The 22,148-nt window shown below is 37.7% G+C and overlaps 1 protein-coding gene across 5 annotated transcripts in view; it reads left to right on the top strand.

Moving 5' to 3' along the window:
* Window positions 1-18,789, top strand: part of SLC44A5 (solute carrier family 44 member 5) — a 471,551-nt gene extending 452,762 nt beyond the window's left edge. For 4 of the 5 annotated variants that reach the window (XM_064372515.1, XM_064372516.1, XM_064372513.1 and 1 more), the window contains 5 exons: window positions 182-255; window positions 877-947; window positions 1,070-1,158; window positions 9,134-9,218; window positions 14,257-17,172. In XM_064372515.1, the coding sequence (XP_064228585.1) occupies window positions 182-255; window positions 877-947; window positions 1,070-1,158; window positions 9,134-9,218; window positions 14,257-14,369 (432 nt within the window). In that variant the 3' untranslated portion in view covers window positions 14,370-17,172. Of the gene's footprint in view, window positions 1-181; window positions 256-876; window positions 948-1,069; window positions 1,159-9,133; window positions 9,219-14,256 lie in introns of all 5 variants that reach the window. The other variant, XM_064372514.1, reaches the window with a different exon arrangement.
* The last annotated feature ends 3,359 nt before the right edge of the window (window positions 18,790-22,148 follow it).

The following is a 22,148-nucleotide window of genomic DNA, read 5'->3' as shown; positions in this document are numbered from 1 at the left end:
TGAGGTTGTGTAGAGCTGAGGACACACAGCGTGTCCCACAGATCCGCATGTTAGAAATAAGAGTTGGGATAGCTCTACAAATGACAGGAATTAATTTGGTTACCTTCCTCTTGTTGGATTGTCCTTTAATTTTGTTAGAGTATGTTACTGACTCTGGAATAATATCAACTGTCTTCCTCAGATTGCAATATATGGCAGAAACTTCTGCAGGTCAGCAAAAGATGCTTTCAATCTGCTGATGAGAAATGTTTTAAAGTAAGTAATCAGGCTGAACATTGTAATTCAACAATTTAGTGAACCTTGAACATTACATCCTTCACGTGTTGTTATTTAAAGTGTTGGTGGGATTATTAGATATGAATATTATCTTTTAACTTGATAGATTTAAATATTATCTCTCATATCATTAATTTATTTTTGTATCTGAGAATTGTTGCTTCCATCATTCACCTGTGTCTTTATGCCCACTGGCATTTTTTCATTTTTATTATCCCTCTGCTCAAGAAATTCCCCCAGGTGAACCACAGTATCATCTTTCCCCCTCCCAGAATTGGTGGAGCCTGAGTGAACAAAATCAGAGAACAATACAGCATCCTCAGGACTCAGCGTGTCTTTAGGCTTCAAATTAAAGAGAGAGAGACCGACACCACCACTGCAGGGCTCCTGACAGCCCTACAATGCCATCTTCTGTTTACATTAAAAATAAGTCAGAACATCATCCATAAGTTCCACCTTCATTTCTTGCAAAACAGTTGCCAAATACAGTTTCAGCAAAGACATACCAAAATAAACTCATGAATATTTACTGCCATAAATTTCAAGTACCAAGTATATTTTAAACACAAAATTATACTTTCTTTTTTTTCTGACACTCAGGGTTGCAGTTACAGATGAAGTTACATACTTTGTATTGTTCCTGGGGAAAATTCTAGTTGCTGGAAGTATAGGTAAGTAATAATGATAAAAATAATTAAAAAGTTTAAAAGATGCTTGGAAGAACTGCTTTACTACAAAAAAACTGTATTCCTTTGCAAATGCATAATATACATGTTTTACCTTTTCAATGTAGGTGTTCTGGCCTTCCTATTCTTCACACAAAGATTACCAGTGATTGCACAAGGACCGACATCTTTAAATTACTACTGGGTACCTTTGCTGGTAAGAGCTGCTGTCTGAGTCAGTCCAGGCTGCTATAACAAAAATGCTATAGACTTAAAACTTAAACAAAAGAAATTTATTCCTCACCATTCTGAAGGCTGGGAAGTCCAAGATCAAGGTGTCAGCTGACTTGATTTCTGGTGAGGGCCCTCTTCCTGGTGTGCAGAAATACACCTTCCCAAATCTTCACACGGTGGGGAGAGAGAGAGATTATCTCTATCATTACTCTTCTTATAAAGACACTAATCCAATCCTCCTGACCTAATCACCTCCCAAAGGTCCCACTTTCAAGTCACATTGGGGCTTAGGGCTTCGACAAATGAATTTAGAGGGCACACAATTCACTCTCTAGCAGCTGGCTCTTGTTGATTCTGTGTTTTATAAAGATAGCACAATTCTAATAAGGAATAGGAGAAATAATAATGATAGCTAATATTTTTGACCTTACTTTATACCAACCCACATTCCACTTTAGAGACTGGGTTCCTTGGAGATAAATCTAAGACAGAGGATTACATGCAGAAGGTATGTCAGGAAGCTGTCTCCTGAGATACACTGGTAAGAAAGTGAGGGCAGGATAGGTAGCAGGAGAAGCTGCCCTATGCCAGAATTATAGCCGAGGCCTCAGAATTGCAGGACATTGTGGCAAAGGGGCTAGGCCTTTGTATGTTGCATCGGGCAGCTTTTGGCCATGAACTGACGCCTGCATAGGGGGTATAACTTTGGGTGAGGCAATTCCCTGCAAGGACAATTCTTAGTGAGGAAGCAACTGAGTCATTAGCAGCCTACATTTCCAACAATTGTGGATGGATTAGGCAATGTAGATCTGGGTGAAGCTCTGCAGTACCTGCCATAATATATTAACTCATTTAACCCATATGTCAGAAATACTGTCATTATGCACATTCTCCCCTCCCCCACTGCCAGTTTTATATAGGAGACACAGAGAGGTTAATTCACTTGTTGAGTGCCTGAGCTGTGATTCAAACCCAGGCAGTAGGTGCTCTTAATGTCTAACACTTTATTGCCTTGGTGTACAAGATACTAAAACTGAGATATTTTTGCTAGGTACTGGGGGTGGCGGTAAGAAAATGGGCAGGTCATCAGTGATAGACTGGATAAAGAAAATGTATATACACCGTGTGTGTGTGTGTGTGTGTATAAATATATATAAAAAATATATAAATATACATAAAAAAATATATATATATATATAAAGATACACACACACACACACACACACACACACACACACACACCCCATGGAATACTATGCAGCTGTAAAAAAGAATGAGATCAAGTCCTTTGCAGCAACATGATGGAGCTGGAGGCCATTATCCTGAGCAAACTGATACAGGAACAGAAAACCAACTACTGCATGTTCTTACTTATAAGTGGCAGCTAAACACTGAGTACACATAGACACAAAGGAGGAAACAACAGACCCTGGTGCCTACTTGAGAGTAGGGGGTAGGAGGGAGAAGACTGAAAAACTACCTATTGGGTACTATGATTATTACCTGAGTGATGAAATAATCTGTACACCAAACCCTCATAACACACAATTTACTTGTATGACAAACCTGCACATGTACCCCTGAACCAAAACTAAAAGTTAAAAAAATAAAATTTAAAAAAATTGAGGATTAGACAAAACTCCAGCACACAACACCCAGCGAGAGAGACACAGAAATCCAGAGATCTCCTAGCTCCAACCAAGGTCCAAGGTGCATTTCAATGGGTCTGGTCCAATGGTGAACAAAGCCCACTCAGGGCAGACCGAGGCTGGAAGGGGTGCTGCTTCACCCAGAAAGTACATCTGACCGACCGGCGAGTCAGAGGCTCCACCTCTGGAGCTCTGGTCCACATACAGCGCTTCCCCCAAAGCTTCAGCAACACACAGAACAGGGGATCTTTGCCAGTCAAGCACTGGAAATTACAAACCCAGAGTTGAATAAGAGCCTGCAGACTGAGCTATTGCCCCCTCCCCCTGCCTTGAGAGAGAGGGAGCTGTAAGCAGGAGCAGCTGGGCGGGCCCCTACCCCATGACTGGAGAGAGAGGAAGCTGAAAGGGGGAGTCCGCAGGGTGAGGCTGGGCAGGTCCCTTCCCTCCCCCACAAACCCCAGAGGGCCGAAGCTCTGACTCTGGTGGGTTGTGCAGCCAGTGCCACAGTCTGAGACAAACTGAACAATCCAGCCCAATGGAGGAAGGGCACAACCCACTGCTGGAGGGTGGGACTGGGCTACATGTTTTAACAAAAAACAGAGGAAGCCTACGTAGCAACGGGACAGCTTTCTTGAAAACCCAGCAGTGCCTACAGGTCAGCGGAAGAGGTGGGCCTAATCTCCCAGTATAAACAAAAAAGACACAGGAAGCTTCCCTAATAACCTGAAGGAGTCCCTAGAAACCCAGTAGCACCTCCACAGGCAGATGAGTGACCTCATCAAGCAGCTCCCTGACATCACAGCCAGGCAAATCTACAAAGATGGGAAAAACCCAGCAAAAATAATATGAAACCATCAAAGACCAGAACACCTCTTCTCCTTCAAGGGATCACAACTCCTCAATAACACAGGATCACATCATGACTGAGAAGGAGTGTGACAAATTCACAGAAACAGGCTTCAGAAGGTGGATAATAGCAAACTTTTTTGAGCTAAAGGAACATGTACTAACTCAATGCAAAGAAACCAAAAACTTGAAAAAAGGTTAGACGAAATGCTAACTAGAATAACCAGCTTAGAGAAGAACATAAATGACTTGACGGAGTTGAAAAACACAGCACAAGAACTATGTGAAGCAAACACAAGTTTTAACAGCCAAATCAATCAAGCAGAAGAAAGGATATCAGAGATTGAAGATCAACTCAATGAAATAAAAAGAGAAGGCAAGATGAGAAAAAAGAGTAAAAAGAAATGAACAAAGCCTCCAAAAAATATGGGATTATGTGAAAAGACCTAATCTACGCTTGATCGGTGTACCTGAATATGATGGGGAGAATGAATCCAAGCTGGAAAACACACTCCAGGATATTATCCAGGAGAACTTCCCAAGCCTAGCAAGGCAGTCCAATATTCAAATTCAAGAAATACAGAGAACTCCACAAAGATATTCCTCAAGAAGAGCAACCCCAAGGCACATGATTGTCTGATTCACCAGGGTTGAAATGAAGGAAAAAAATGCTAAAAGCAGCCAGAGAGAAAGGTCAGGTCACCCACAGAGGGAAGCCAATCTGACTCACAGCAGATCTCTCGGCAGAAACCCTACAAGCCAGAAGAGAGTGGGGGCCAATATTCAACATCTTTAAAGAAAAGAATTTTCAATCCAGAATCTCATATCCAGCCAAACTAAGCTTCATAAGTGAAGGAGAAATAAAATACTTTATGGACAAGCAATTATTGAGAGATTTTGTCACCACGAGACCTGCCCTACAAGAGCTCCTGAAAGAAGCACTAAGCATGGAAAGAAACAAGTATCAGTCACTGGAAAAGCAAACCAGTTGGCAAAGACCGAAAATGCAATGAAGAAAATGAGTCAACTAATGGGAAGGAAAAGCAGCCAGTAACAAAATGGCAGGATCAAATTCACACATAACAATGTTAACATTGAATGTAAATGGCCTAAACACCCCAATCAAAAGACACAGACTGGCAAACTGGATAAAAAGTCAGAACCCATTGGTGTGCTGTATTCAAGAAACCCATCTCACATAGAAAGACACACATAGACTCAAAATAAAGGGATGGAAGAAGATTTACCAAGCAAATGGAGAACAAAAAAAAAAAAAAAAAAGCAGGGATTGCAATCCTAGTCCCTGATTAAAATGTACTTCAAACCAACAAAGATCAAAAGAGACAAAGAAGGACACTACATAATGGTAAAAGGATCAATCCAACAGGAAGAGCTAACTATCCTAAATATATATGCCCCCAACACAGGAGCACCCAGATACATAAAGCAAGTTCTTAATGACCTAAAACAAAATTTAGACTCCCACACAATAATAGTGGGAGACTTAAATACTCCACTGTAAATATTAGACAGATCAGCAAGACAGAAAATTAACAAGGATATCCAGGACTTGAATGCAGAGCTGGACCAAGCAGACCTAATAGACATATACAGAATGCTCCACCCCAAATCCACAGAATATACATTTTTCTCAGCACCACATTGCACTTACTCTGAAATTGACCACATAATTGGAAGTAAATCACTTCTCAGTGAATGCAAAAGAACAGAAATCATAACAAACACTCTATCAGACCACAGCAATCAGACTAGAACTCAGGATCAACACTCAAACCCATACAACCACTTGGAAACTGAACAACTTGCTTCTGAGTGTCGACTGGATAAACAATGAAATGAAGACAGAAATAAAGATGTTCTTCAAAATCAACCAGAATGAAGACACAACTTACCAGAATCTCTAGGACACCTTTAAAGCAGTGTTGAGAGGGAGATTTATAGCAATAAATGCCCACCAGAGAAGAGAGAAAAGATCTAAAATTGACACCCTATCATCAAAATTGAAAGAACTAGAGGAGCAAGATAAAAAAAACTCAAAAGCTAGCAGAAGACAAGAAATAACTAATATCAGGGCAGAACTGAAGGAGATAAGAGACACAAAAAAACCTTCAAAAAAATCAATAAATCCAGGAGCTGGTTTTTTGAAAAGATCAACAAAATAGACCACTAGCCAGATTAATAAAAAAGAAAAGGGAAAAGAATCAAATAGATGCAATAAAAAATGATAAAGGGCATATCACCACTGATCCCACAGAAATACAAACTACCATCAGAGATTACTACAAACAGCTCTATTCACATAAACCAGTAAACCAGGAAGAAATGGATAAATTCCTAGACACTTGTATTCTACCAAGACTAAACCAGGAGGAAGTTGAAACCCTGAATAGACCAATAACAAGGGCTGAAGTAGAGACAGCAATCAATAGCCTACCAACCAAAAAAAGTCCAGGTCCAGACGGGTTCACAGATTAATTCTACTAGACATACAAAGAGGAGCTGGTTCCATTCCTTCTGAAACTGTATCAAACAATACAAAAGAAGGGAATCCTCCCTAACTCATTTTATGAGACCAACATCATCCTGATACCAAAAACAGGCAGAGACTCAAGAAGAAAAGAAAACTTCAGGCGAATATCCATGATGAACATCAATGCAAAAATCTTCAATAAAATACTGGCAAACAGATTGCAACAGCACATCAAGAAGCTTATCCATCACGACCAAGTAGGCTTCATCCCACAGATGCAAGGCTGGTTGAACATACACAAATCCATAAATGTAATTCATCACATAAACGGAACCAAAGACAAAAACCACATGATTATCTCAATAGATGCAGAGAAGGCCTTGAACAACATTCAACAGCCCTTCATGCTAAAAACTCTCAATAAACTAGGTATTGACAGAATGTATCATAAAATGATAAAAGCTATATATAACAAACCTACAGCCAATATCATACTGAACGGGCAAAAGCTGGAAGAATTCCCTTTGAAATCTGGCACTAGACAAGGATGCCCTCTCTCACTACTCCTATTCAACATAGTATTGGAAGTTCTAGCCAGAGCAATTAGGCAAGAAAAAGAAATCAAGTGTATTCAATTAGGAAAGGAGGAAGTCAAACTGTCTCTATTGGCAGATGACATGATTGCATATCTAGAAGACCCCATCGTCTCAGCCCAAAATCTTTTCAAACTGATAAGCAACTTCAGCAAAGTCTCAGGATACAAAATCAATGTGCAGAAATCACAAGCATTCCTATATACCAATAACAGACAAACGGAGAGCCAAATCAAAAGGAAACTGCCATTCATGATTGCTATAAAGAGCATAAAATACCTAGGAATACAACTAACAAAGGATGTAAAGGACTTCTTCAAGGAGAACTACAAACCACTGCTCAACGAAGTAAGAGAGGACACAAACAGATGGAGAAACATTCCATGCTCATGGTTAGGATGAACCAATATCATGAAAATGGCCATACTGCCCAAAGTAAACTATAGATTCAACACTATCCCCATCAAGCTACCAATGACCTTCTTCACAGAACTGGAAAAAAACACTTTAAACTTCATATGGAATCACAAAAGACCCTGCATAGCCAAGACCATGCTAAGCAAAAAGAACAAAGCTGGAGGCATCACACTGCCAGACTTCAAACTATACTACCAGGCTACAGTAATCAAAACAGCATGGTACTGGTACCAAAACAGAGACATAGACCAAGGGAACAGAACAGAGACCCCAGAAGAAACACCACACATCTATAACCATCTGATCTTTGACAAACCTGACATAAACAAGCAATGGGGAAAGGACTCCATGTTTAATAAATGGTGTTGGGAAAACTGGCTAACAATGTGCAGAAAGCAGAAACTGGACCCCTACCTGTCACCTTACACTAAAATTAACTCCAGATGGAACAAAGATTTAAACATAAAACCTAACACCATAAAATCACTAGAAGAAAATGTAGGCAAAACCATCAGAACATAGGCATAGGCAAGGACTTCATGACTAAAACACCAAAAGCAATGGCAATAAAAGCCAGGATAGACACATGGGATCTAATTAAACTCCAGAGCATCTGTACAGCAAAAGAAACAATCATTAGAGTGAATCAGCAACCAACAGAATGGGAAAAAATTTTTGCAATCTACCGGTCTGACAAAGGGCTAATATCCAGAATCTACAAAGAACTGAAACAGATATACTAGAAAAAAACAAACAATCCCATTCAAAATTGGGCGAAGGATATGAACAGACACTTTTCAAAAGAAGGCATATATGAGGCCAACAAACATATGAAAAAATGCTCATCATCACTGGTCATTAGAGAAATACAAATCAAAACCACACTGAGATATCATCTCATGCCAGTTAGAATGGCAATCATTAAAAAATCTGGAAACAACAGATGCTGGAGAGGATGTGGAGAAATAGGAACACTCTTACACAGTTGGGAATGTAAATAAATTAGTTCAACTGTTGTGGAAGACAGTGTGGCGATTGCTCAAGGATCTAGACATAGAAATTCCATTTGATCCAGCAATCCCATACCCAAAGAACTATAAATCGTTCTACTATAAAGACACATGTACACATATGTTCATTGCAGCCCTGTGTACAATAGCAAAGACCTGGAACCAACCCAAATGCCCATCAATGATAGACTGGACAAAGAAAATGTGGTACTTATACACCATGGAATACTATGCAGCCATAAAAAACGATGAGTTCGTGTCCTTTGTAGGGACTTGGATGAATCTGGAAACCACCATTCTCAGCAAACTGACACAGGAATTGAAAGCCAAACGCCATATATTCTCTCTCATAGGTGGGTGTTGAACAACAAGAACATGTGGACTCAGGGAGAGGAGCATCACACACTGGGGACAGTTGGCAGGGGTAGGGGAGAGACAGCGGGGGGTGGGGAGGGAGGGGAAGGATAACATGAGGAGAAATGCCAGATATAGTATGCACCTAAAGTAAAATAAATATATATTTTTTTAAAATTGAAAAAAATATTCCAGAAATAAAAACACTGACATCAACTGATTGAAGAGACATAAAATATCATTGGCAAAATCTCTTTGGTTGATAGAGAAATCTGTTCTCTCCTTCTTCTAAAGAGCTGGGCATATGTCCAGAGTCCCTGGATCACTGTGTTGAGAAGGGTTGTTCTATTATCTGGAACACCTATTATAAACTGTTACTCTAGGGAGAAATACACTTCTGTTTTATTAACAAAAAAAGAAAGAAAGAAAATACTACCAAAAGAAAAAAAAAGGCAGGTAATTTAATAAAACTTGTTTAAGTATCTTTTCCAATACAGAGTACTTCAAAATTCTCTCATCATGGCTTTCATTTACAGCTACTTATTCTTCTTCTGGATGAAGTATATGACATGTTGGTTCTCTTCTTTACCATTTACAGACGGTCATTTTTGGGTCTTACCTGATTGCACATGGGTTCTTCAGCGTCTATGCAATGTGTGTTGAAACAATTTTCATCTGCTTCTGTGAGTATTTAGTATGTGTGTTTTCCCCTTTCAGTGGATAACTAAAAGGTGAGATGGTGAAGGCCCATGTCCTTAGCTGGCTTGGGGATCTGCTGTTACCTGGCTGCAACCACAAAATATATTTATCTGGAAAGAGATATTTCTTAGTAGATGCTCTTTAAACCTTAATACCTGAGAAATAAGTCAGACGCAGAGAGATACATGCTTTATGATCTCACTTACATTTAGAATCTAAAAAAGTCAGACTCATAGACACAGAGTAGAAGGGTGATGACCAGAGATGGAGGGGTCAGTAAAATGAAGCAATGTTGGTCAAAGGGTACAAACTTTCAGTTATGCAAGATGAATAAATTATGGCACTCTCACGTACAGCATGGTGACTAGAGTTAATCGTACTGTACTGTTAACTTGAAATTTGCTGAGATCTTAAGTAGTCTCACCACACACACAAAAAGATAACTATGGGAGGTTATGGATATGTTCATTAGCATGGCTGTGGCAATCATTTTACAATGTATGTATGTATCAAAACATTTTACACCTTAAATATTTACAATTGTTGTTAATTACACCTCAGTAAAGTTGGAGGAAAATATTATACCTCAACAAAACTTGAGGAAAAATATAAAATTGAAAAAGAAATCTTACCTGCTAAGAGAATGGAGTTTGCAAAGCACAGAAGAGTCAACTACTGAAATAACCCCAGGGTTCATGGCATGGTGTTAGCATGAAATTATTTTGTTCATTTCTTGATTTTTTTAAGTGAATAATAATAATTGGCTTCTGTCGTGCTTTGTTAACAGAATTGAAGACATAACTAGGCTCTGCGAACTAGATATGTGGAATTATTTGAGGAGAGTATTTATAGATTCTGATAAAGCCAAGATGGCAAGATGGTTTCAAGGACATATAGGGCCAATTTACACTTTGCATCACAATGACAAATGGATAGGATTTAGAGAGGAGTACTTTTAGGAAATAGTTGGATTAATTTTGATATGTGGAGTTAAAATATTTCTTTAGCGCTTCCATCACTGTCTTATACACGATGCTCCTATAGTTACCTATGCAACTCCCATACAAAAATAGGGTTTTCCTTTTTGGCTAGGCACTGTGGCTCATACCTGTAATCCCAGTGCTTTGAGAGGCCAAGACAGCGAGAATTGCTCGAAGCCCAGCTTGAGACAAGCCTCGGCAACATAGTGAGACCCTATCTCTACAAAATAAATAAATAAATTTGCCAGGCATGGTGGCATGCACCTGTAGTCCTAGCTACCCAGGAGGCTGAGGTGGAGGATCACTTGAGCCCAGGAGTTTAAGGCTGTAGTGAGCTATGATTGTGCCATGGTACTCCAGCCTGAGTAACAGAGCAAGATCCTGACTCTGAGAAAAAAAAATGATTTATTTTTTGTATTGGTACCTCACCTGAAAAGTCCTGGAGAACCTAGTACCTATCAGAAGCTTGATCTGGCGCTCACCTTCAATGCCATTTCTTTGGCAAACCAGCAGAAAGCAGAGTCAGCAAGTAAAAGAGCAGAACTTGTTAGCTGCACAACTACACATCTTGAGAGATTATTTCTCTAGCATATTGCCCTTAAGAGAAACAGAGAACACTTATTTTCTGACAGGGCATTACTGAGCAATCTGCTTGTACAAAACTTACAGTTTGCATTTTAGAGTGATCCACAGCACCAACTTCACAATGGGATCAAGAGAGAAGATAACTACAGGGAGATATATCCAAAGAAACCTCCTAGAAAATAGTTTGGCCTTGTTTTTTATTTGTTTGTCTGTTTCTGAGCATGTTAAAATCAATTCTCAATAACCAGGCAAAGAATTCAGGAGAACCTTATGTGCTAGTTAGCTCTTCCTCTGGTTGTAAATGGAATTGAAATGTTTAATGTATTCTTAGTGCTTCAGTGGTTTAAGAAAAGCCATCTAGCTAGAATATATCACATGAACAAACTCCAGTTCAAGTATTGGATGGAAGAAGGAGCACAAGAGTAAGGTCAAGTGCTAAAACATGGTGGAGACAGGGCTCTGGAATGCTCAAAGATTTCTCCTCTCATCTCTAACACTAATCATGGGAGCAATATCTGGAACTCACTGTGTGATCTTCCCCATTCTTGCAGCTGAAAATGCTTCTCAAAATGTGTCTCAGAGACTTTAGTCTGTGATAACAAAGAACGAGGAACCTTATATTGTACTTCTCTTCCTGCCCCAGCAGTTACTATGGGCAACATCATACTTTGTAAAATATTCTTCTTAAGTGATGCCCTGAGCCAAATTCTGATTGTGTAGAAATACACACACACACACACACACACACACATATATATATATGTCAGGCACTGTGGCTCACAACTGTAATCCCAGCACTTTGGGAGGCTAAGGTGGGTGGATCATGAGGTCAGGAGTTCAAGACCAGCCTGGCTATATATTTATACCTATTATCTTGGCTGCCATAAAACTGGTGTGTGTGTATGTGTGTGTGTGGTTTTTTTCACAATGCCAACTATTGGTAAACACTTCATTTTTAGAAACACAGCGTCTTTTTATTATTACAAGGTACTGAGATTCATGATCCTAGAGTGGGAAAAAACTAATAGTTGTAGATGATTATTAATGTGATTCAGAGCAGACTTCTTACAAGTACCTTGAGGGTAAAAACATGATAGATATGTGATATATAGCAGTACTCCCCCCTTATCATGGGGGATTCATTCTAAGACCCCCCAGGAGAGGCCTGCATTCTCTAATCGTTCCGAACCCACTTGCTGTCAATTGGAACATATTTCTGTGAACGTCTTCCATCCACAAATGTAATGCCTTTTCCATCCTAACTAAGCACTTACCATACACTGTGGCCATAAATTTTGCAGTTTGAGATGCAACAACAAAACTAGCTTAAAATTCTTTTTTCTTTTTCACAATTTCACATACAGAGGATTTGTTCTGGCCAGGCGCAGTGGCTCACGCCTGTAATCCCAGCACTTTGGAAGGCCGAGGCGGGTGGATCATGAGGTCAAGAGATTGAGACCATCCTGGCCAACATGGTTGAAACCCCGTCTCTATTAAAAAAGTACAACAATTAGCTGGGCGTGGTAGCACATGTCTGTAGTCCCAGCTACTCAGGAAGCTGAGGCAGGAGAATTACTTGAACCCGGGAGGCAGAGGTTGCAGTGAGCCGAGATTGCACCACTATACACCAGCCTGGCGCCTGGTGACAAAGCAAGACTCTGTCTCAAAAAAAACGATTTGTTCTGCTGGGTGCGGTGGCTCATACCTGTAATCCCAGCACTTTGAGAGGGCAAGGCAGGCAGATCCCTTGAGGTCAAGAGTTCGAGACCAGCCTGGCCAACATGGCGAAAGTCTGTCTCTACAAATAATACACAAATTAGCCAGGTGTGGTGATGGGCACCTGTAATCCCAGCTACTCGGGAGGCTGAGGCAACAGAATCAGTTGAACCTGGGAGGCAGAGGCTTCAGTGAGCAGAGATCGCGCCACTGCACTCCAGTCTAGGTGATAGAGTGAGATTTCACCTCAAAAAGAAAAAAATATGTATTTCTTCTTACGTAGATCTTAGCAACCTCGGCATAAATTTATTTCTTATTAACTCGAGAACTTTCACCCTTTCACTTAAAGGAAGCACTTTACGGCTTCTTTTGGCATATCCAAATTGGCAGCAACACTAACTACTCTTGTATTTTGGGGCCATTATTAACTAAAATAAGGGTTACTTGAACACAAGCACTGTGATCATGCAATAGATAACTGAGAAGGCTACTAAGTGACTAAGGGAAGAGCATCGTAGACATTCAGGTGATGCTGGATAAAGGGAGGATTCCCTGCCAGGGTGGGCCAGAGCTTGACAGTTCGAGGTCTCATTATGCTACTCATAATAGTACACGATTTAAAATTAATGAATTGTTTATTTCTGGAATTTTGCATTTCATATTTCTGGACCTTGGGTAACTAAAACCACAGAAAGTGAAATTGTAGAAAGCAAAGCTGTGGATGAGAGAAGACTATTGTATAGAAATAGGATTAAGACAAAAAGACAAAGCTGTTCAGCATCTATCATGTTCCCTCCTTTGCTTTTCATTTCATATGTGAGGAAGGTCACTGTGAGTTCTAATGTAGAAATCTACTAAACCAATGACACAACCATTCCCAAGAGTACAGCTACTATCCGCTGTGAATTGTATGTATCTGTGGGATACTTAATTTCATACAAATGTATCCTTGTTTCTCAGCATAATTCTGATGCTTCCCCCCAACTACCCAGCAGGTGAGTGGTCAGTGAACATGCCATCAACTTAATATCAGCCTAAGCAAAGCAGAAAGGTAAATTAACATATTACAAGAGTCAGAATACATTGATATTTGCTTTCAGATATAACCTGAGGAAGACTTCAAGAATTTGGGACAGGATGCCTTATAGTTAAGTAGAACAAAAGCAAGACTTGATGTCAAGAGGCGGGATCCCTAACTCATCTTATTTACCTCAGAGCTTTTGACTTCAGCAGTTATTTTATTATCCTGGGCTTCAGCGTCTTCATCTATAACATTAGAGTATGGACTATTATTAGAAGTGACTTGAAACTTCATTATTATTCTACATGTTTCACGGAATTAATACACTTCCTGAAATTTGTTATTATTCTATATCACAGAATTAATACACTTTCTATACAGCTCCATCCCTGAGGATTTGGCAATTTATATCTTTCTGAAGTGACAGTTACAAGATAAAGATGACACTTTTGAAGGGACATAGAATATCTCCTTAGCCTTTAAACTATCAAAATACATCTCTTTGAGAGTGGGAGGGATTTATGAAGTTTCAGTGCTTCCTGGCAGAGGTTGAGGCTTCTTGCTTTGCCCAGCATCAGCAAGTAAACGGCACTAATTTGTCTTATATTTGACTAACACTGATTTTTCTGATTTTTCCCTGTTCAACCCTTCAATTTGTAAAAATGTGTTTAACTGTCCTGCTGCCGCTGCTTTTGCCTGCTTTGGCTGCTGCATATACAGGTGAAGATTTGGAAAGAAATGATGGATCTACAGAAAAACCCTACTTCATCACCCCTAACCTGCATGGAATTCTGATCAAGAAGCAACTAGTTCCCCAGAAGCAGAAAGAGTAGAAAAGCTCCAAACAGTGTCACTCATATTTAAGTAAAATTTGTGTAAATTAGGTTGATTGTAATTTGAAAATGTTGCTTTTGAGTAATGTGAAATTTCTGTGCTTAATTCTAAGAAGTCAGCACCTGGTACCACCTGAGGTGTCAGGCATTTGATGACATCAGCTGCTGTCTACTTTATAGACTGTGGTCCCAACTAAAGATCAAAATGTTAATGTCAAACGTTTTTTAAAATCTGTAGCCGAGAGTGTTTTAATAACTTTTATAACTCAGTGTGCTGTTTCCATTGCAGCACTTTGACAGCCTTTCTTTTTATAAGTGTATATTTGTAAAGGATATTCAGGCAATTTTTGAAAACACTATAAATGTGTAATTTATTAGCCATAAAATATTGATTTATAGTTAACCAGCATATGGTACTAAATTTGTAAATATGGTGCTATGGTTATATTTATACTGTTCAAGCTGGTGGACAACTCTCTAAACTGTGATTAAACTTGTATTAATGGTTCCCTCGGAAGTATATTTCAGTGAGTCAAGTCCATAACAAACATAGATGTTAATGTTATATAGGTTCTACAGAGAGCGTTACTGGGTAAAAATTACTGTGGAACCTTCATAACCCATTCTGTTTTATTGGAATGATGTTTATATTGAAGTCCAATCTGAGTTCTGGAGTGTCATTTCCAACAACATGAACCTCTGTCCATGGTGAAAATGTTCTGAACAAACTGAAATTGCTACATAACTCATGCCTTTTGTCTTTAACCCAAATTTCCTATTTCCACTATATAGAAAACCAGTATGAATTTGTTTCAGAAGAGTGATTATATCTTTTCATGAGCATACCTGTATTTCTAGATTAAAGAGATTGTGTGGTTTTGTTCTACAAAAGGCTTAATTTTGTCTCAACTTTCAGCAAGGAAAGAGAAAAGTAAGACACTTCAGATTTTACCCTAAGGAAATATACTGTCGGCCCTCATCATCCTTTATGCGAGGCATACTGCAGGTTAGGAACTCTCTCTCCCTGTAGGGCTTAGGAGGAAGGTTATGCCCACCTGCCACCCCTGCTGGCCAGAGGTTTCTGGTAGTCATGTGTAAGTTTTGAATGACAGAACAAAGCATGAATCAGACACACACCTTGCTTAGCCATCCCCTGTGTGAGAATGTGTATGATGTGGTTAACGGTGTAAAAATGCATCCCAAAAGGAGCATTGAATCAATTTGTATCTTCTTGGCTTTTACCTTAAGCTTATGTATAAGGATTATGTATGTATTGCCAGAAAGGAACATGTTGATCTAACATGCTGCTCTGAATATCACCCATATAGCCAAGAAAAGAGTCAGAAATGTATTATTGTGTTATAGATGATTGATATAAATACTATCTTCAAGTGTAGAAACCTAGATTTAAATTGACTCTATGGCAGATTAATTAATAGCAATAAGCCAATGAGTAGGGAAGATTTTTAATATGTAATGCTGTTGGCTTACATTCTTGAGATTATTGTATTCAAAAGTGTCACCTGGCTTCACATTTTGGCAAACAGCCTTCTGCATTCTTATTCTCCTTGAAGCATAATGCAGAGAATAATAACAACTTATCTATCTAGATGATTATTTATTTTGTTATTCAACAAGACAAGGGCCACAACAAAGAACTAGTAGAATAGTGACCTCTACCTGAGAATTTGTTATAACTATAGATGTCTGTGCTCTGCCCAGGAGATTCTGATATATTGTGATTTGATATGAGCCACAATGTGAATTATTATAAAGTTTTCTAGCTGATTCTGATATACATAAAAGTTGAAAAATTGGCCAGATGCGGTGGCTCACACCTGTAATCCCAGCACTTTGGGAGTCCAAGCTGGACAGATTGCTTGAGACTAGGAGTTCCAGACTAGCCTAGGCAACATGGTGAACCCCCATCTTTATTAAAAATATAAAAATTAGCCAAGTGTGCTGGCACACACCTGTAGTCTCAGCTACTCAGGAGGCTGAAACGTGAGGGTTGCTTGAGCCCAAGAGGTCAAGGCTGCAGTTAACCATGATCATGCCACTGCATTCCAGCCTGGGTGACAGAGCAAAACTCTGTCTCAAAAAAAAAAAAAGTTGAGAAATCACTTGAATAAATCAACACATGAAAGTAGTTGCCAATTTATATTATGGGCTAATATCTAGTCAGAAAAATATTCTCCATTTACTACTTATTTGTGTAATTCAAATATGTAGAATAAAAACGAGCATTGTTTTTGAGAAGATATTTGGAAGCCATTTTCTTAGAAAGCAAACTAATAACTGTGAAAAAACAGGGCAATATTCCTCAAAACTTGCAGTCAATGGGCTTGAAATCTGAAATTTCACAATATTTATTTTTCAAGCCTGTACTATCTAAATTGTTGATGGCAAAACAAAATCAATTTTAAACAAATACAGTAATTTAGAAAGTATATTAAAAAAATGAAGGTGAAAGTTATTTTCTCAATCATGCAACTGAGAGACATGCAATATTGGCAGAATCTGACCTGTTACACGGAATGAAATAATATCTTACTGACATAACAAGGGCTGATTGTTTTCTCATAACTATGTTTACAGTAACGTTGATGCCAAACTATGCTGTTTTAAAAAAAGTAAGTATTTTGAACTGCTGTAAAGCAAGTATACAGCAGATGGCGATGTTACTTCTCTTACAGTTCTGCTTTGCTATTTACCATTCTTCCTCCTAGTGGAAGATTTAGAAATCAACGATAGTTCTCCTGCAAGACCTTATTACGTGAGTCAACCTCTGCTGGAGATTTTCCAAGAGGAAAATCCACAAAGTAAGAAGCAGTAGAAGAGCAAACTGGTCGTCCTACAGCTGTGTTACCTTTTCTCCATCTGCTGTGTCTGTGCAACATTTGTTTCATAAGTGCTTCGTATTTAGCAACACTGTATTCACGACCTTGTTAGCCTGCATTTGCATGTTTTATACCAAAGCTTATACTGTAATATGTGAAGCCATCAGAAGTCGCAAGGGAATTGTTAATAACATAAAACATTTTTATACTAAGATCATTTGTTTTGTAATTCATTTTTAAAGAGTGGCTTGGATGTTTTGAAAATACTACTGAATATGTTAATATTCTTTTAAATCTTAGATTGAAAAATGATACATTATTTAAATTGATAGCTCCTAATATATTTTTTAATTTACAACTAAAAGACTTCTTCTGCAGGGAAAATTGGTCAGCAAAGTGAAATTAAAAATGTTAAAGCTTTTCCCACTCTTGTTGGACAGTAAATCAGTTAAAGGACTGCCCCACTTCAGAGTTTGCTCTCTTTAAGTATAGACTGTTTCCTATTAAACAAATTGCCAATCATCCAGCCTTTACTACTTCGCCCTCTGAGAAAGTGCCTTACTGGCTGTTTAATATTACCCAGCTTTTATGGGCAAGTTTACAAACATTGTTTAAAAAAATTCAAAACCTGCAATGTTTAGTTATTAAAACAAGTCTTAGTGCATTTGTTTCACCCTTAGCTCACCGATTGGAAAACATTTGTCATTTTGCTCTGTTGGATAACCTCACTATTATAGAATACATTGTGCAGCTAAACAATTTCCCTTGCGCCTAGTGGACATTCATGAATGTGTACTACACGCAAGAAGAAAAAAAACAAACCCTGAAAGAACACTTGTCGGGTTTCTTTGTTTTTTTTACTAGAAGAGAAGTTTAAAAATGAAATGTTTTCTATGGTAGATCTTTGAAAATACAATAGGTATAATACTACATTTCTCAGTGTTTTACAAAGATCAGAAAGGGAAACTTTTAGGAATTACAAAGGGAAACTTTACTCCTCGAAAGGGTGCTCATGGATGTCATGTACTGAATAGCTCCCTTTTAAACAATCATTTATTTTCATCAAAGCCTATTCTATATATGCCATTTCATTTTCTAACCTTTGGTATGAAATAATCAGTTTACTTACAATATGTTAATTTATTGTGCAACTATAAACAGGAACATAATTTCCAAGTCAGTTTTAAATAATTTGACTAGTACTACTAACTTTTAAGAAAATTAATTCAGTTGGTTACTCAGTGTTACAGAAAAAGTCCATAAAAGTACTCACCCTAAGAGAATGTCAATCATATAATGATAATTTGTGAAAGCTTTGAGAATCAATCAACAGTAAGTTACTATCAGTTTCTAAAATATTATCACATTTGTGTAAATGTGACTTAGATACTTTTATGCCAAAAATAAACTCACATGAGCACATGACAGTCTGAGCTCTATAATCAGTGTGCTTCTGCTGTGCAGAAATGTTAGAAACGTATTGTCTAAATATCTTTGATAATTAAAATGTTTAATATTTAATGAAATTTGTTGTTACTCATTGTTTTAAATCTATTTGTTTTTTCTTTTAATAAAGATTTAAATAAGAAATAACTGTGTTTTGATTTCTTTAAGCCACAAAAAAAAGGCTTTTGTTTTCACAATCCTCTATGCTATGACAGTATCTTCTCTGTACCAAATATCTAGGTGGGGTTTTAATTTTAACCTAGATTTATCTTTTTAAAATTTCCATTTTTCTCCAGCTGTGGATGGACAAATCAAATAACTAAAACTAATAATTTATAGAAAGTAAATAAGTCAAAACTAAATGGATGAGATACTTTTATAAAAAAAATTCAAACAGCCTAAATTAGGCAGTTGTTCTTTGTTTTTATTTGCCAAAGCTTTGCTCAGTCCTTCATTTGATTTTGTCAAAATTTATAGGAGGAAAATGTCATTATTTTCTAGGAGGTATACATTTAGAGGCCCTGAAGAATGTGAACACCAATTAATAGTAGTTTCCTAAAGCAAGATTAAACATACCTATCACTGATTTATCTTAAGCTAAATTTTAAAACAAATATATTGGTGTCCTTTCTTAGATTGAATTATATGTTAAAGCTTCAAAATTAATTTTCCTTTAAAATTTATTTATTTATTTTAGATGGAGCCTTGCTCTGTCTCCCAGGCAGGAGTACAGTGTGGGATCGACACTCACTGCAGCCTCTGCCTCCCGGGTTCAAGCTGTTCTCCTGCCTCAGCCTCCCAAGTAGCTGGGACTACAGGCACCCGCCACCATGCCTGGCTAATTTTTGTATTTTTAGTAGAGATGGGGTTTTACCATGTTGGCCAGTGTAGTCTTGAACTCCTGAACTCAGGTGAGCTGCCTGCCTTGGCCTCCCAAAGTGCTGGGATTCCAGGCATGGGCCACTGAGCTTGCCCCTAAAATTTAAAGGGTTTCTTTCAATAAAAACATTGAACAATGATCTTGCAGTTTTCAGTGTTCTTTTAAAATAAGAACACATTAATAAGACAAAAAGATAATAAAATATTTTATTAATATACCTGATTCTTTTCTTATTTGAAATAAAAATACTTCTTTATATTTCTCCAGAAGAAAACCAAATACTTTTTTATGTCTTAATCACTACTACTTTTACATGATAAAGCACTCACGTTGGTAAATAAATGATATATAATTGTGCAATGATTAATTTGGCTTTTTCTATGTGCCCAAAAAGCTTAAAAAGAGTTAGTGTGTCTATATAATAAAATCACACTATGAAAGTTTCTATGGGATCATCAGGGACATTGCGATTATTACTTAAACTGATATTGGAAAACAGGCTCTATGTAACAATTTCTCATTTTTCTTTTTCGTATACAGCTGACCAGCACTCATTCCAATATATGTTCTTTCACTTTTACAAGTGGTGCCTCAGGAAATTGCTTTTAAACTCTAACCAGGCATAGTAATTATCTCCCATATTATCTGGTTCTGGATTGGGGAACATGCTTTATAAATCAGTTTTTGTTGGCAAAAGATATGGGGACAAATTTGAACTGAAATCATTATTGCAGACCATAGTGTATGAAATGACATCTTAACGTTTTTTCCAGTTTCTTGCAAATGTTAACCTTAGATGTGTGCAAATGATTGTTTTATAATAAGATACAGATATACGATTATAAGAACACAATTCAATAAATCATTAATGAAAAAATCAATATAGCAGATGACGTTCCATTGATATTAACAACTTTGTGTCTTATAATCTAATTTTTGTTATCTAGGTCTAATAAAGTAAATAAAAAACAAATATATATGGCTATATATATAGCAGAAAAATATATATGTTTGATTTTTTTATTTATTTGAAAATTATTTTTTCAAAGTTACTTTCCATATTAAGGCTATAATGGGCATTAAAGACATTTATCTCAGGACCTAGCTGAGTTACTTCTGGTTATTAGTTAATCAATCATCATCCAGAAAACAAAGCCAACCCCCATTAAAACAAATGTGAATTCATTCATTCATGAATATTGAGTATCATTTATTCAAGGCTTAAACAACAGAATGATGTCACCATCATGGACCCTATTAAAAGGTATCAGGTCAAACTAACTGCCCTTTCCCCCATTTACAATTTTGCAATTGCTTGGAATGAAAGGCAACCAAAATGTGTAGAATCTGGCAACATCTTCTGTCATGATTTCTGCACTGGGGAAATGGGGACTGTTATGTGACAAATTTAAAAGCAAGCAATTCAGTTTTATTATTTGCAGTCACTAGCTTTATTTTCTTTAAATTTAACTCCTTGGTTTTCTTTTTCTTTTGTATTTACTGTATGAATAAGAATAATTTAAGCAAGTGGGAAAATTGTGAATGTGAGTAAAACACCCTTCTACCACTGGCTCAAAAACGTGATATATCTTCATCTTCCATCCCTTTGCAGTTACAGAGCACGGTATGTTAACAAGGGTGGGAAAGGCTTATCAAAAGAGGAAGATGTTTTCATTCTACATATAAATTTATGTGGAGCCTGAAATTGATCCATTTTAGAATAACCTTGGAATCTCCACATTCTTTTAGGCAGATGAATGTGCACCGCTGTATGTGTGTGTGCACAGAAAGAAGGAAATGAAGGTAGGATGTTGGGAAAAGCATTGCTATCCAAGGAGAGACTGGAAAACCTAAAACACAAAAATTTCTAGTGGGATCAAAGAAGGCAATGTTACAGGAAGTGGGGTGCCTTCTGAATGCAATTCATAAATCTATTGAAAAAGAAACTCAATAGCAAATCATAAGCTAGTAATTAAGCAAATAAAAATATTTTTCCATTCTCTGATAAATAGGGTTGAAGCCAACTATGTTACAATGAAACTAATCAAATGCTTATTTGCATTCAGCCTAAACAAATAAACGAAAAGAATGATGTCCCAATATGATTTATGACTAAGGGATTAAAAAACATCTGCCTCTTTTTTCGCAGCACTTGTGCAAGTTAGCCAAAGCTTTGCTGTCATGATGAGTTTGTGTTTTTTTCTCTTTCCTCTCAACACAAAGATGAATTCTTTGTCAGATCTTCCCTGTCATTTCCTTTACTCCAACTCAATCTCTTATTTCATTTTTCCCTGCTTAAAAAAATCTGCATTTATAATAAGATATTTGGGAGGAAATGGAGGTGGAAGAGAAAAAACAATTATGAAAAGGAAGACTTCAACCAGCAGGTTGGTTTGTGCTATGGACTGGCATATCCACAGAATAAGTTATGAACCATGCTAGGGCATAAGGAAAGGCAAATGCCAGAGCCCGGCAGAGGAGCTTTCCTGAATCACCCTGTTACTCTGCCACCACAAGCAAGGTGTTAAACTGCTCAAGGCTTCCTCAACTGACAACTGAAGCAAAGCCCCTCCTCACAGTGCTGCTGACAAGGTAACATGAAAGTGAGCATCA

Source organism: Aotus nancymaae, unplaced genomic scaffold, assembly GCF_030222135.1.
Source record: "Aotus nancymaae isolate 86718 unplaced genomic scaffold, 86718_ANA_hifiasm-v0.15.2.pri h1tg000007l, whole genome shotgun sequence".
Classification (NCBI taxonomy): Eukaryota; Metazoa; Chordata; class Mammalia; order Primates; family Aotidae; genus Aotus; species Aotus nancymaae.
Note: the sequence above shows the minus strand (reverse complement) of the source record. Positions and strands in the feature narration are given on the sequence as shown.